At 42.4% G+C, this 16,063-nt stretch overlaps 1 protein-coding gene across 3 annotated transcripts in view; it reads right to left on the bottom strand.

The window, feature by feature from the left end:
• The window catches only part of LOC137381327 (cadherin-6-like), a 157,794-nt gene that overhangs the window by 2,517 nt on the left and 139,214 nt on the right, over positions 1-16,063 (bottom strand). For all 3 annotated transcript variants that reach the window (XM_068053737.1, XM_068053746.1, XM_068053756.1), the window contains exons 10-11: positions 14,734-14,851; positions 9,435-9,686 (exon numbers count right to left, since the gene is read on the bottom strand). In XM_068053737.1, the coding sequence (XP_067909838.1) occupies positions 9,435-9,686; positions 14,734-14,851 (370 nt within the window). The remainder of the gene's footprint in view (positions 1-9,434; positions 9,687-14,733; positions 14,852-16,063) is intronic.

Genomic DNA, 16,063 nt, shown 5'->3' with positions numbered 1-16,063 from the left:
ACTCTTTACTGAGTACAAGTGATCTGACTCATGCTTAGTGAATTAATGCCATGAGAACTGAACTCAATCATGATCATTTAAATCAACTTTGGAATTGGAGCTTATTGCAATCTCCTCCTTTTGTTGATGTAGAACATTACTACGCTAACTTGTTACGTTACACAGGGATAGGATATGGAATCGCCAATATTCAATCCCTCACCACCAGTACCTGAAACAAAATGGAATCTGGCTTGGGCATTTCAGAGGACAACTCAATTTACACTTTTCCTGTCCAGTTCCTAATGATAGTTGCCATTGCCAAAGGATTGGGATAAGGGCACCTGTCTTAGAACTCTGCTACATGGTGACGAGAGGAATGTTAGCTTGAGTCATGGCAGATTCACATCTATAAGGTAGAACGCTCTGATTCATGTCCTTCTCTTTCCAGGATCTGACCATATCAGTTAAGCTGGTAGCCAGACAACACAGTGCTCAAGGAGGGCTTTGATGTTGAAATTGCTCCTCTTTGGATGAAACTTTAAACCGAGGGTGGGGGGTGGGGGGGGGGGGGGTGGCGGTGATTGCCTGTTCATATGCTTCAGGTTATAGCACTATTTAAGAGCAATAACTTCTCCCAGTGTCCAGCCTGACAACTGTCTCTCAAACAATACCACCAAGGAAAACAGATAGGCCTCAAAGCTATCAACAATGACAGGCAGGAGAAGAAGCTCTGGCCCATCCAGCCAGTCCTACACAATCGTGATATCATGTGTATAACAATATCTAGACTCCCCGCCCACTGGAAATCATGAAGGGATATCTCCTGGGAGCTGCTCCTGATCAGGTGCAGTAACTTTGCCAGAAGCACAGCTAAAATCCCATTGACAGAGGAGCAGCAGCTCCAAGGAAATTCCAGGCCGGTCACTGTTCACTGATCTCATTGTTTACAGATCTTGTTATGACAAAACGGCTCCCTCATTTACCTACATAATAGCAGTCACTGTACTTCAATTCACTGTATGTGAAGCATTTTCAGACATTTGAGTGACATGATAAGGCACTACATAAATACCAGTCTATTTTTCAAGGTAGCTGCTGGGGAAATCCTAATATGGGAAGAAAGTAGCCAGCATACAGATTTTGTTTTGACAATGCATCGTCCACTGAAAACGAACATTCAAAACTTCAGCCCGCTCATGCCAGAATTGTCAATATGCTCTTGCAATGAGAGAGGTTCCTTATGGAGAATGTAAAGTCAGAAATGGTAACACCCCCAAGATGTTGATAGTGGGGCATTCAGCGATGGTAATGCTGTTGAACGTCAAGGGGAAATGGTCATTGCCTGGCACTTGTGTGGCATAACTGTTACTTGCCACTGATCAGTCTAAGACTGAATGTTGTCCAGGTCTTGCTGCATGCGGGCACAGACTGCTTCAGTATCTGAGGAGTTGTGAATTGTACTGAACACTGCAATCAGTGAACATCCCCGCTTCTGACCTAGGAGTTGAAGTTAACAGTAGGGAAAGTCGGGCACCATGTCTAACAGGTGACCAATTCAATAAGATCGTTTTATATCACCAGTTAAAGTTAAAATAGCCCCCACAAAGTAACATCAACATTCTTGCTGTTCAAGACAACTTCCTAATACAAAGGATGTGTGATTTTGTTCTGATGTGCGTAACTTATGAATTTACTATCCATATAACATTAAGAACTTAATTTACTGCTCCCCCGAATTCTTGAATTTTCTACTTTTTTCCTTACTGTTTTCTCTCTGTCTGTTTCACCCCTCGCTTATTTGTTTCCTGCTTCTGTCTCTCCCTCATTCCGCCTTTTCAATTTGCTCTGCCAACCCCATCATGTCTCATTTCACTTACACATATCCCCAGTTTTATAATGCTGACTGTAAATTATGATTTTTCTCATGCCAGGTAAAAGATTTAACTAACTATTTCTTTAAGAAATAGTAAAGCAAAAATGACTTTCCATTCAATATGCTTTCATATCATTGCACTTTAAATGAAGAATTATTGAGAGAAATACAGTGCCGATGTTGTATACAGGGAAGAAATGATCAGCATATGTGAGTTTGGGTATTATTAAGCATTATGCTTAGCTTCCAACAGGGATTACCTGACTGTGGCCAACATTCTACATACAACAATACAGATCAGAAATCTTGCCTTTTCATTTCATCCAAATTTATATTCATTCTCCAAAGAAAAAAGTCTTCCTTGCAGCTATTTTAGTTCACTCAGTTCATGAAATTACCGCACCTCACCTTGGAGGAAAAATCCTAGGGTAATTATCTCTGGGTTTGCATGGCAACATCTTCAGTGAGACTGCGAAATCTATGGCTCAGCTGGAAGTGCCCCATTTCACCGGCTTTAATTAATGTTTTAACATCTGTATTTTTAAACTCTCATATATTGGTAATCTCATCTAGCAGCCTCAGTTTTGCCTAAGACCTTTGCAAAAGTGTCTCCAATGTTGTGAAAGGCCATGCATATAAAAAGCAAAGTCTGTGATCAGATCAGTTGTGAGTTCAAAGAAGTACAGTACAGATGCTGAGCAAAGAGTAATTAGCAATAAATGGTTCCCAAATGGTTCAGCAAATGTATCGAGTGGACAGGTGAACCTGGTAGAGCACAGTTAAACTGAAGACAATGCATCAATGTCCCAGGCCACGTTGAACTTCCACAGGGTTTCATCTGAACTCCGACTGTAACCTTAACAGAAGAGATGAGATGAGAGTGACTGCCCTTGACATCAAGGCAGCATTTGACCGAGTATAGCATCAAGAGGCCCTAGCAAAACTGGAGTCAATGGGAATCGGGGGGAAACTCTCCGCTGGTTGGAGTCATACCTAGGGCAAAGGACAATAGTTGCGGTTGTTGGAGGTCAATCATCTCAGCTCAGAACATCATAGCGAGAGTTCCTCAGGGTACTGTCCTAGGCCCAACCATCTTCTGCTGCTTCATCAATGACCTTCCTTCAATCATAAGGTCAGAAGTGGGATGTTTGTTGATGATTGCACAACGTTCAGCACCATTTGCAACTCCTCAGGTACTGAAGCAGTCCGTGTAGAAATGCAGCAAGGCCTGGACAATAGCCAGGCTTGGGCTGATAAGTGGCAAGTAACATTTGCGCCACGCAAGTACCAAGCAATGACCATCTCCAACAAGAGAGAATCTAACCATCGCCCCTTGACATTCAATGGCATTACCATCGCTGAATCCCCCACTATGAACATCCTGGGATAACCATTGACCAGAATCTGAACTGCAGTAGCCATATAAATACCATGGCTACGAGAGCAGGTCAGAGGCTAGGAATCCTGTGGCGAGGAACTCACCTCCTGACTCCCCAAAGCCTGTCCACCATCTACAAGGCACAAGTCAGGAGTGTGATGGAGTACTCTCCACTTGCCTGGATGGGTACAACTCCAACAATGCTCAAGAAGCTCGATACCATCCAGGACAAAGCAGCCCGCTTGATTGGCATCCCATCCACAAACATTCACTCTCTCCACCACCGACGCACAGTGGCAGCAGTGTGTACCATCTGTAAGATGCACTGCAGCAACGCACCATGGCTCCTGAGACAGCACCTTCCAAATCCATGATCTCTACCACCTAGAAGGACAAGGGCAGCAGATGCATGGGAACACCATCACCTGCAAGTCCCCTCCAAGTCACACAACTATATTGCCATTCCTTCACTGTTGCTGGGTCAAGATCCTGGAACTCCCTAACAGCACTGTGGGTATACCTACCCCACATGGACCCCAGCTCACCACCACCTTCTCAAGGGCAATTAGGGATGGGCAATAAATGCTGGCCTAGCCAGCAATGCCCACATCCCATAAACCAATAGAAAATGATTGACGGGAATAGAGAAAATCATAAATGGCCACTTCTACTGTTTCTCTAGGGAAGGGTCCACCAACGTTATGGTGGGGAAATCCAGAAAGGCCCCTCAGAAATTTGATCCTTATATGGTAAGGGAAAATTTAGATAAGGGGGATACCATACCCAACATCACCCTGACCCCGATTGCCACCTTTGTGTGCAGCTGCATCAAGCTGCCTGCAGACCCTCAGTATACAAACACCATGTGTCAATACATGCTGAGGTTCTATCTGTCCCCAAAAAAACATCCAAAACAAAAGTATCAACATCCTGGAGGTTACCATTGACCAGAAACTGAACTGGAGCAGCCACATAAATATTGTGGCTACAAGAGCAGGTCAGAGGCTGGGAATTCTGCAGTGAGTAACTCACCTCCTGACTCCCCAATGCCCATCCACCATCTACAAGGTACAAGTCAGGAGTGTGATGGAATACTCTCCACTTGCCTGGATGGGTGCAGCTCCAACAACACTCAGGAAGCTTGACACCATCCAGGGCAAAGCAGCCCACTTGATTGGCACCCCATCCACCACCTACTCTACCTTCTAATTCTTATGAGATAAGTTGCAAAGCATGTATAGAACATTTTTGCCAATAGTCTTTCCTTTAACAGAAACTGCATGACATACCTGCGGTGGGGCACAATACCAACATGTGCATAACCCTTTAAAGGTCAACAGTAAAAGAGTATGGGCAAGAAAAACACCATACAAGTTAATGCTTGGCATAGGGAGGGAGATACTGTTATCATGAAGACCCCCACCTGCCAAGAATGAGGCATATTAATTTTGACATATGAACATTAATATTAAACTGTTGCTGCAGTGAAGAAGTGACTTGTTTAAAGAGATCACCAGACATTTGGCTGGAGGATATTTGCATACTAAGAGACAGTGCTTGGAGAGACAAAGCAACTACTCCTTGGTCTAATTAACCTAAATGGATTTTGATTAGCAGACATTGAAGGTGTAAGAAAGTTTGCATTCCAGTGTCTGCTAAGATGGAGAATCCACAAACGCAGGAGTGGTTAAACCAGCTGGTCACATGACTAACCTGCTGGCCCAAGCTTTTTGAACTACACACAGGACAGTTTGAAGACAGACTGCAGATTGCGACTGAACCTCGAACAACAGAGCCTCTCTCCTGGCTGGCTCTCTCTCTTGCTTTCTCACAAACCTCCGGACCCATTGAAGTCACTTAAACCTCAAGAGAGAAAAGACTCCTAAATCGAAACAAGTTGAAGCATGCACTGGGCCCCAATGACCAGCAAGACTTACTGGCAACCAAAGATTCCACATCAAACTTAAAGGACTGTAATTACAATCCAGCTATTGCCTCAAACATTTCCCCTTTATTCTTTCTACTTTTTCTGTCTCTACCTGCATGTGTGTTTATCGCGTATGCATGCTAGCCTGGTCATGTCGCGTATTCATAGTTGTTAACGGAATTAGAATTAAAAATGAATAAACTTTCACCTTTCTTGTTTAAATCTAAGAAAACCTCTCTGATTTGATTTCTTTGCCTTGCAAATTAGAAAGCAGTGAACAAGGATTCACTGAGAGGGAGCTAAAAACTGTGTTTTAAAAATTAAACCCTGTGACAGTTAAACCAGGCAAAGGCTGAGAGGGAACCCCCTAGACCCCTTCCTCGCCTGGTTGTAACACTGTGGACAGAAAGTGCTAAGGGGCTTGCTAAATGCTTTATAAATCTGCTCAACAAGAGTGTTCACAGCCATCAAGGGAGAACCAGGACAGGAAATGGGCCAGGACTGCTGCAGCAGCTGACTTACTTTGATGGTATAGCCTGTCTCTCATTGGCTGTGAATCTGTAAATGGCATTGGTGAGGCTGAGTTTGGAAATGTTACTGTTAGTTAATCTGCTATGCAGGTGCGCTGAGTACTGGTCACTGGTTTCTGACCTAATTTGGTGGGAGAATAAAAAGAGAGGTAGTGGTGAGAACATAGCAGCTTAAACAGAATACACATTACAATGAGCTGGTGTCCAAGTGAGGTGGAGATAAAAGGTGAAAACGGGACTGCTGAAGCAGGAATTTGCCTACAGGAGGAATTTGAAGCAGATGGTGAAGAAGGAGCAGAATAGTTTAATTGCAATTTAAATGAATATAAATGTAAATCTAACAACTGCCTTTTATAGTAAGACTGGTAGCACAGGAAGGCATAGTGATGTGTGGTTCCTGCAGGATGTGGACAGATTTGAGCTGCAGACAATAATTCAGACACATCTGTGGGAACTGTCGCCAACTGAGATTTATTGAGCTGAAGATCTCAGAACCTAAGGCAGAGTTGGAGACAATCTGACACATTAGGGAGGCAGACATTTGTGGAGCAATGGTTTCAGAGGGTCATCATTTCTGCTAAGAAATAGGGATCTGACAGTAGTAAAGGAAGGAGTGCTGACTATCCACAGTAAGGACTGACAGACTAGCGAGGGAGGGTGCAGATCAAATCGCCCTCTCAAGTTGGAAGCATTGCCGTTTTGTGGGAGGGATGAGGACACTAGGAAGAACCATCAAGTCAATTACAATGTAACCAAAAACACATCAGAGGTTCAAGGTGGGAGGGTGGGGTTTAGCAATTCTGTTAGCAATGCAATGGCAGTTCAAATAGTTAGAGGTTCTGATGAAAGGTCATGATGTGAAATGTTAACTCTGTTTTTCTCTCCAGACCTGCTGACTATTTTTATTTCAGATGGTTAGATGGACACTACCATTTGCAATCCAGGCCAAGAGTCACGGATGCTTTAGTGCCTGCCAGGTGATAGGTTAAAGACTGGAAAAGATTATGGAAAAGGAGAGACAGCAGCCAGTCATCATGGTCCATATAGGAACCAACAATACATGAAATGAAAGGCATGAATGTATTGTGAATTGGAGTTTTGGAGATTAGGAAGCAGGCTTGAAGGAAGACTTCAAGGGTGTTAGTAGTAGATTTTTGTCTTCACTGTCTGAGTGTTAATCTGGTGCAGCCGAATCATTCTCCATTACAGAAACAGCCTGATTTTTACTGGTGCAGTGAATTATTGTCTATTTGTAGAAACAGCCTGAATTTTACTCCTTTGATTCAATGGAATGCAAATCAGGCAGGTTCTATAACGGATGCGTAATCGGCTCAGTGAAAGGAAAATCCACATTGAGATCTGTGAAATACTCCTCCAACTACACGCCAAAATAGGAAAGGATAGGAAGATTAGGGAGCTCGACATGTAGTTAAAAGGGTGGTGTCACATATTTTATGGGGCTTTGGCAGCATTTCTGTGGTAAATGGTAGCTATTCTCCAAGGACAGGCTACATCTGAACAGGAAGAAAGCGAATGATTTGGCAAAACAAATACCCGGGGAAGTGAAAAGGAAGGTGATGAAAGCAGTCAGACAGTAAGGACAGAACATAGAAGCAGATGTGAGTCATATAAAACTAAAACATTTATTTGGCAAAAAGAATAGCATGTAGAAGGAAAATAGTGACTGAGAGTAAAATTAAAATGCCCAGTTTTACTGCAGGGAGAGAATTGCAACAAGGTATGATCTGGGACAATAATAATCAGGGGGACTGGAGTAGCATAAATACAATTGTTAAAATGCATGTATTGCAATGCTCAGAGTGAGAAATCAAATGGGGGAATTGGAAGTATTATGTCACCGAAAGAAATAGATTTAATCAAACCAATGGCCGCAAACTGGGCAGGAAGGGTAAATAAATGTATCAGGTTATTATATTTTTGGGAAGGTTAGCATAGTTAAGAAAGGGGGAGGAGGGGCAATATTCATGAAGGAGGGATTACATGCTGTAAACGGGGTTCATGAGCACAAAAAATAAGAGTCCCAGACACAGTGAGAAATCAAAGATATAAAAGGGTTTGTTAGATTGACGGGGCTTGTTCTACATATCCCTTAAATGTGTAAGGGAAATGGAAAAGGAACTCTCTAGATTAATCAGGTAGAGGAGTAGAAATTATAACATTATTGTTCTAGGAAATTTTATTATCCACTACTTGACTGAGACTGGGAGGAATTAAACCGAGAAAAGGATTGGACAAGTCCTAAAATGTGTGCAGGATTCCTTCCTTAAGCAGTGTGTGCATCTGCTTACAAGGAAGAAGCGTTGTTGGATCCATACAAAAGATTTAAGACACAGAATAGGAGCAATTTGTTTTACACAGATGTGAGGCAGTGGAATATATCTCCAGAGTTAGTGACTGAAGCAGAAAGAAAGACAGGCTTGCATTTCTATAGCACCTTTCACAACCTCAAGAGATCCCAAAGCGCGTTGCGACTAATGAAGTACTTTTGATTGGAGTCACTGTTGTAATGTTAATACATAGCAGTCCAGTTTGAGTAGGAGGAATGTCTTGGGGCATTAATACATGGGACTTGATTGGATAAACAAAATTGAACAGTGGCGAGAGTCATCCATTACTGGAAGTAGTTCTTGATCACTGTGCCCCACACCAATTTCTCTGTCGATGCATAATCTTATGGCCTGCTACTCATCCTGTGTGCACTCACTCCTCTTTAGGTGCCAAAATTCTGCAGCACACAACAGATCTTGAACAGATGGTTGTAAAGCATTTCCTGAGCACCCTGCCCCAACAGTCCAATCATTGATTCAACATCATGGTGGTGTACTCCACAGTGACACGGGGCCTGGCATACCTCAGGGGAAGAGATATTGTCTGTTTCCTTGGCATGATGGCTTTCGACTTTCATATAAGGGGGAAAAGTTCTCTTTGAAAATTACCATAAGACAACAAAAGATGTCCTCTGGTTGCTATGTATCAGCAACATTTTAGAGAGATTTCTCCATGTTACTTATTTCCAACAAATGGTTAAGTGACTTCTCTAGAATTATTGATCAGAAGAAATCTTGCCATTGTATTTAGAATTTCATTCATGTATAATGACCAGAGGTTATTCTCCCCTAATCGTAGTAAATCTGTTTCTCATAGTTAGGCCACAGCTAATAGAAAAATGCCCAAAAGTGGTTTGTCATATGTAAGCATTTTTCTAATCCCTAATATAGGCAATAGGAGCAGCACTAGGCAACTTGGCCCTTCCAGTCTGCTCCACTGTTCAATAAGATCAAGGCTGATCTACCTCAACTAACACTTTCTTGCACTATCCCCATATCCTTTCATTCCCTCAGTACCCAAAAATCTATCAATCTCTGTCTTGAATATCAATGATGGAGCATCCACAGCTCTTTGGGTAGAGAATTCGAAAAATTCACGATCCTTTGAGTGAAGAAATGGCTCCTCATCTCAGTCCTAACTGGTCAACCCCTTATTCTGAGACTGTGAGCCCTAGTTCTCGACTCGCCAGCCAGGGGAAATATTGTTCCAGCAGCATTCAGTATTCCTCAGGTGGTAAATAAATTCTGCCATGTTGACTGCTGCTTGTCTCCGACCATTATCATTTCAGATATTGAGAGGTGTCATCTGGCATTTCTGTTCATTTGAGATAATAGCAGAAATAGACAATTAACTGAAATGAGAGAGCGATTGATGAAAGGAAAACAGATGACTCACCAAGCAGAATAATGATACACAGCAGAATGGCAATGAGGGCTCCAGTGCTGAGACCAGGAGGAAGAATTATAGCTTCAGCATTGCAGGATTGCATAGTCCCATCATTGTCACAGGCGCACACTCTAATCAGCAAGGTATTAGTGCTGCTCTGTATAGGATACTCCTTGTCAGAAATGAGAACTGGCAGAAGGTAGGTGTTCATTTCTTGACGACTAAATCCACCTCTCCTGGTCAGAATTCCTGCTGTGTTATCTGAAAGAAATATTCAACATGAAAGAGTCAAATAATTATTTTGTGTGGTTCCCCCCTCGACCCTTTCACAAGACTGCAAAACAAGGAAGTTACAAGACTAACAAGCTTTTCTTATGAAACTTATATATATTTTGATTGTTATCTGTTTTTTATGCCTTAGGACTCTATTGGGTTCCTATTTGCCACTCTTCATGCGTTCCTTTTTAATCTTTTATCCAGCCAATGTGAGATAAATGGTTTAAGGTAGGGATAAGTGTTTTACAATGCACAGAGCCCAATAAGTTTTAGAATTCTTTGTATCAACAAAATGAGCTTCTTGTTAAAATGATCAGAATAGACCATCACAAAACTGTAAGTATGATAGCACACGATCATCCTCCTTTCTAAAGGACAGAAAAGAATGAGCTATCTGAGGCTGAATGTCTGATGAAGGGCAATCTGGAGAATGGATACACCCTCCTGCGTGTAAGACCATGTGGATGTCATATTTCTCAGGACAGGCAAAATGGTCAGGTTAATGCATGGTTCTGTAGAGTGAGATGGTTGGGGTGGTTTATGTGTCTGTAGAGTGAGATGGTTGGGGTGGTTTATGTGTCTGCAGGGTGAGATGGTTGGGGTGGTTTATGTGTCTGTAGAGTGAGATGGTTGACGTGGTTTATGTGTCTGTAGAGTGAGATGGTTGGCGTGGTTTATGTGTCTGCAGGGTGAGATGGTTGGGGTGGTTTATGTGTCTGTAGAGTGAGATGGTTGGCGTGGTTTATGTGTCTGCAGGGTGAGATGGTTGGCGTGGTTTATGTGTCTGCAGGGTGAGATGGTTGGCGTGGTTTATGTGTCTGTAGAGTGAGATGGTTGGCGTGGTTTATGTGTCTGCAGGGTGAGATGGTTGGGGTGGTTTATGTGTCTGTAGAGTGAGATGGTTGGCGTGGTTTATGTGTCTGCAGGGTGAGATGGTTGGGGTGGTTTATGTGTCTGCAGGGTGAGATGGTTGGGGTGGTTTATGTGTCTGTAGAGTGAGATGGTTGGGGTGGTTTATGTGTCTGTAGAGTGAGATGGTTGGGGTGGTTTATGTGTCTGCAGGGTGAGATGGTTGGGATGGTTTATGTTTCTGCAGGGTGAGATGGTTGGGGTGGTTTATGTTTCTGCAGGGTGAGATGGTTGGGATGGTTTACGTGTCTGTAGAGTGAGATGGTTGGGGTGGTTTATGTGTCTGCAGGGTGAGATGGTTGGGGTGGTTTATGTGTCTGTAGAGTGAGATGGTTGGGGTGGTTTATGTGTCTGTAGAGTGAGATGGTTGGGATGGTTTATGTTTCTGCAGGGTGAGATGGTTGGGGTGGTTTATGTTTCTGCAGGGTGAGATGGTTGGGGTGGTTTATGTGTCTGTAGAGTGAGATGGTTGGGGTGGTTTATGTGTCTGTAGAGTGAGATGGTTGGGGTGGTTTATGTGTCTGCAGGGTGAGATGGTTGGGATGGTTTATGTTTCTGCAGGGTGAGATGGTTGGGGTGGTTTATGTTTCTGCAGGGTGAGATGGTTGGGATGGTTTACGTGTCTGTAGAGTGAGATGGTTGGCGTGGTTTATGTGTCTGTAGAGTGAGATGGTTGGCGTGGTTTATGTGTCTGCAGGGTGAGATGGTTGGGGTGGTTTATTTGTCTGTGGAGTGAGATGGTTGGCGTGGTTTATGTTTCTGCAGGGTGAGATGGTTGGCGTGGTTTATGTTTCTGCAGGGTGAGATGGTTGGGGTGGTTTATGTGTCTGTAGAGTGAGATGGTTGGGGTGGTTTATGTGTCTGTAGAGTGAGATGGTTGGGGTGGTTTATGTGTCTGTAGAGTGAGATGGTTGGCGTGGTTTATGTGTCTGTAGAGTGAGATGGTTGGCGTGGTTTATGTGTCTGCAGGGTGAGATGGTTGGGATGGTTTACGTGTCTGTAGAGTGAGATGGTTGGCGTGGTTTATGTGTCTGTAGAGTGAGATGGTTGGCGTGGTTTATGTGTCTGCAGGGTGAGATGGTTGGGGTGGTTTATGTGTCTGTGGAGTGAGATGGTTGGCGTGGTTTATGTTTCTGCAGGGTGAGATGGTTGGCGTGGTTTATGTTTCTGCAGGGTGAGATGGTTGGGGTGGTTTATGTGTCTGTAGAGTGAGATGGTTGGCGTGGTTTATGTGTCTGTAGAGTGAGATGGTTGGCGTGGTTTATGTGTCTGCAGGGTGAGATGGTTGGGGTGGTTTATGTGTCTGTAGAGTGAGATGGTTGGCGTGTTTTATGTGTCTGTAGAGTGAGATGGTTGGCGTGGTTTATGTGTCTGCAGGGTGAGATGGTTGGGGTGGTTTATGTGTCTGTAGAGTGAGATGGTTGGGGTTGTATAATTATCTGGAGGGTAAGATGTTCTGTGCTGTGGACTTGGAGAGTTTGGCCCTGAAATGTTCTGCAGGTTCTCTTGACGTCCCACTGGAGTTGATAAGGGAGATTCACAAAAACAACTGAGAAACTGCATAAACCTGCGCTGAATTTCCAGACCTTAATGTCTTGGCAAAAGGCTTCCACTCTTACTGGGATGGGTCTCCTAAACCGACTGAACAGCACAAGAAAGTTACATGTACTGAATAAGACACGAGTGTGTTATACCCCAAGATTGCGTTGCTGCTATTAACTCCATTCTACATTTACAGGTTCATAATCGACACTGTACAGAGAAATAGAATGGATCTATTCCATTTCATTCCTCTGCAGAATATGGCTGAAACCTGCTCGATGCTCCCAGTTTATTTCCCAAATCCTCTCCTTGGCACAGAGTTTGCAGATTGCAGTTTGGATATGCCATCTGAATCAAATTTATACTTTAAAAAAGCTGAACTAAGAGTCGCAGTGGTGAGAGTTCTCATCAGACCAGCTGTTGTTCTTTATGTGAAAGCTGACATTAGGTTGGTCTAGGGAATTAATAAAGGGCACAATTTGAAGATTTTTAAAAGGCAAAAATTAATTATTCCAAGGCTAAGAATAAACTCTGCCTCATTTCCATATGAATTATGCTTTTTATAATACACATCCAGGATAATAAATAATGCAATATTTCACTCCAAGCTATAAACTTGTGATATCTTCTTACCAGCCACATAATTAATGAACCTACTCTGTTTATGACACAATGTTGTAATTTAAACTTACTGACATCATCCATTTCATAGTACACAAGCCAAGGAGATTTTACTTACAAATCCCTGGTAGACTGCATAAAAACAAAACCCAGATTGCTGTGTATTATAAAATAATATCATACAATATAGTATATATTAAAGTGGGATGGAGCTAAAAGTAGTTACAGAATCCTAGGATTTAAAACTTTGCTATCATAGTTAATGAAGTCAGTCGGCATCCCCACAGTCACATTGCTGCCTGTAACCTCCGCTTACCGATTCGTTTTTCTAGACCTATTTGTTGTGCGCCAATGTTAACTTCGCTGTCAAGTAATAGAATAATTCACCAGTCTGAAACAACAAGATCATCTCTCACTTGTCCTGATGCACAATTGCTATTACCTCCATGGTGATTAAATGAATGAGTTTTCACAGTCTTTCAATGTACTTTTGTACAATCATACATTATTTAAAAAACTGGTCCCGATGAGAATAAATTATACTAATGTCTTAATAGTTTTGTTTCACTTCTAGCAGAAAGGACATGTATGAAAACAACCTGCAAAATTTCAAGTGAAACAAATCTGCCCATACCAAGAAACACTTTTATTTTGAGTAGTCTGCTACATGCTGTTACTAGTGAGTTATTTGTGATGTCCTGGAGATGGCTGGTAACTGGGGTTTGAGTGCTTTCTCTTCTCAAAGGGATAGGCTTTTGCCTTCATGACCTTGAGTAATTTGTTTGGCTGGGAATTTTGTTGGAGATGCTCCCAATTGGGGTTCCCTCCACACTTCCAGGAAAGTTATGGCAATGGATTGGGAGCAGTTCTGAGGAATTTCTGACCTTTGCTGTTTTTGTGTATCAGGTGAGTAGAGTTAGATGCTACCATAGCTGAGGACTGATGTCTCATAAATTTGATCCTGGTAGTTTACTGGAAGCATTCAAAACCTGGAGAGTTTTGCACTAGGGTGCAAACGGACAAGCTACAGATTGATTACCTATTAAATACTTTGAAAAGCCTGGGACAACGAGTGACAGCTAACTCGTATCTACACTTAAACCTGTGCTTACAAGGACAGAGTTCCAGGTACCAACAAGAGCAGTGGGATGTGAAACTTTGCCAGAGGCATTCTGCGCAGACCAATAAAGAATATTGAAGTGTAGCAGCAGCAGCTCTGGTACCTGGCATACGTCTAAAGTTCTGACTTAATCACGAGCAATTCTTACTGTGCTGCTCCAGTCTTAATCATATTGAAAGCTGACAGCCCCAGACGGATCTTGTTGATGTAGAAGCTCGAACAACATGGAGTTTGATGTCTTTATATGTCCACAGGACTGTGCAGTTTTGGACTGAACAGTATTTGGGAACAAAAGATTTATTTTTCTACAATCTGTCAAATAGAGTCATAATGGTCAGTGATTTGGCAGGGGTGGGCTTGCAAAAACATTCCTTTTACCAATGGTAACAGGTATTGGAATCAATGGACATGAAAACTGTGCTGTTTCTGTATCAGGGCATCTGATCTGCAACACCAGTGTTAAGCACCTGGGACACAAGTTGAAATTCTACCCCAATATTTCTTACTACCTCAGCTGAGAAACAGCAAATCCCTAATGGCCCCAGCACTGTCTAAAGCTCGATCTGGTTGAGTTCTGATTTTTAACCAATTATTGAGCATCCCTTGAATAGGAGTTTTTTTTTTTAGAAAATGTCACACTTATCTCTACAAAAGGCTATATACTGCCAGTGCTAGAAATGTGAAATATAAACAGCAAATGCTAGAAACACTCAGCAGTCTGGGCAGATGTACATCGACTGATGATGCCTGGCTTGCTCAGTGTTTCCCACATCTTCTCTTCATGTAACACTTGACTGTGTTGTTCCCATGCAGCCTGTGGGTTGTTGGTTAAATCCCTACCTTCGTTATCCCGAACTGTAAAATTGGGGTTGTTGGTGGCCTCTGGGGCCAAGCTGAAGAAGAATCTGGGTCCACTTGGTGGCGAATCCTGATCCACAGCACCAACAGTTTGTATCAGCTGTAAATCAGTATCAAAATCAGTTCTATAAAAACCATCCACAATAGCTGTACATATATAAATATAGCTGTATTTATAGCAGGTATCTGTAGTAGGAACTGACTAGTCATAAGGCATATAAATAAATAAAACTTGCACCACAGTTTTCAAATGATCATTTCTACCAAATATATTACAACAACTGGTATTCATATAATGCCTTTAACATAATTTGACAACAAGCAACATAAGGAGGTATTAGGACAGGGTTTTGGTTAAAAAGGTAAGTTATAAGCAGTGGCTTAACGGATGGAGAGAGTGAGAGAGAGAGAGAGGTGCAAGGGTTTAGGGAGAGAATTCCAGAGTTTCAGGCCAAGACAGCTGAAGGCCTGACCAGTAATGTAGCAATTAAGATCCGGCATGCGCAAGAGGCCAGAATGGGAGGAGCAGAGATTGTGGAGGGTGGTAGGCCTGGAGGAGGTTAGGGAGGGGCAAAGCCATGAAAGGATTTGAAAACAAGGATGAGAATTTTATAAGCAAGGCATTGCCGGGATGGGAGCCAATGTAGGACAGCAAGCACAGGGGTGATTACTAGCAATGATTACTTTTAGTGTTATTTTATGTGGGTCAAAAGTGATATTGGTGAACACATCTGTTAACACAACCACCAGTAAATTTTAGGCAGCTAAAGTATCTTGTTAATCACTCTCCAGAATCCACTGCTTGAAGTGTGTGGCTGCAGAGTCTACAGATCAGGATTGGCTAATGTGGCCTCATATTCTAATAGTGTGAACAGACATTATTTGAATATTGGGGCATGAGGAATGGCCATTTCGATGAAGGACTGGAGGGCTACAGTGCTCATTGTTATAATAAACCATGAGTCAATCACTCCAGGAGATGAGCACAAAGGGGAAAAAATAGCAGGGAGTATCAGAAAAATCAAGTTTCTATTAAATAATTAATGAGACTTACATGAAAATAACTTTGGCATATTAAAAAATCCATTCCGTCTTGGCTCATATTTCTAATTTCTATTGACTCAATAAATAAATTACATGGCGATAAGATACTCTATTAAAGACACAGAATTGGATTGCTGTCCATTCTTCTAAGGGAGCTAGGGTCAGGACCCAGGTAATGGGGAGCAAAACTGCTGAATTGTGGTATTCACATACAATGGATGAAATCACAGAATATACGATCCCTAAAACATCAGGAAAAATTCTGTAA

This window comes from Heterodontus francisci, chromosome 2 (assembly GCF_036365525.1).
Source record: "Heterodontus francisci isolate sHetFra1 chromosome 2, sHetFra1.hap1, whole genome shotgun sequence".
Classification (NCBI taxonomy): Eukaryota; Metazoa; Chordata; class Chondrichthyes; order Heterodontiformes; family Heterodontidae; genus Heterodontus; species Heterodontus francisci.
This window is presented reverse-complemented; position numbering and strand designations above follow the sequence as displayed.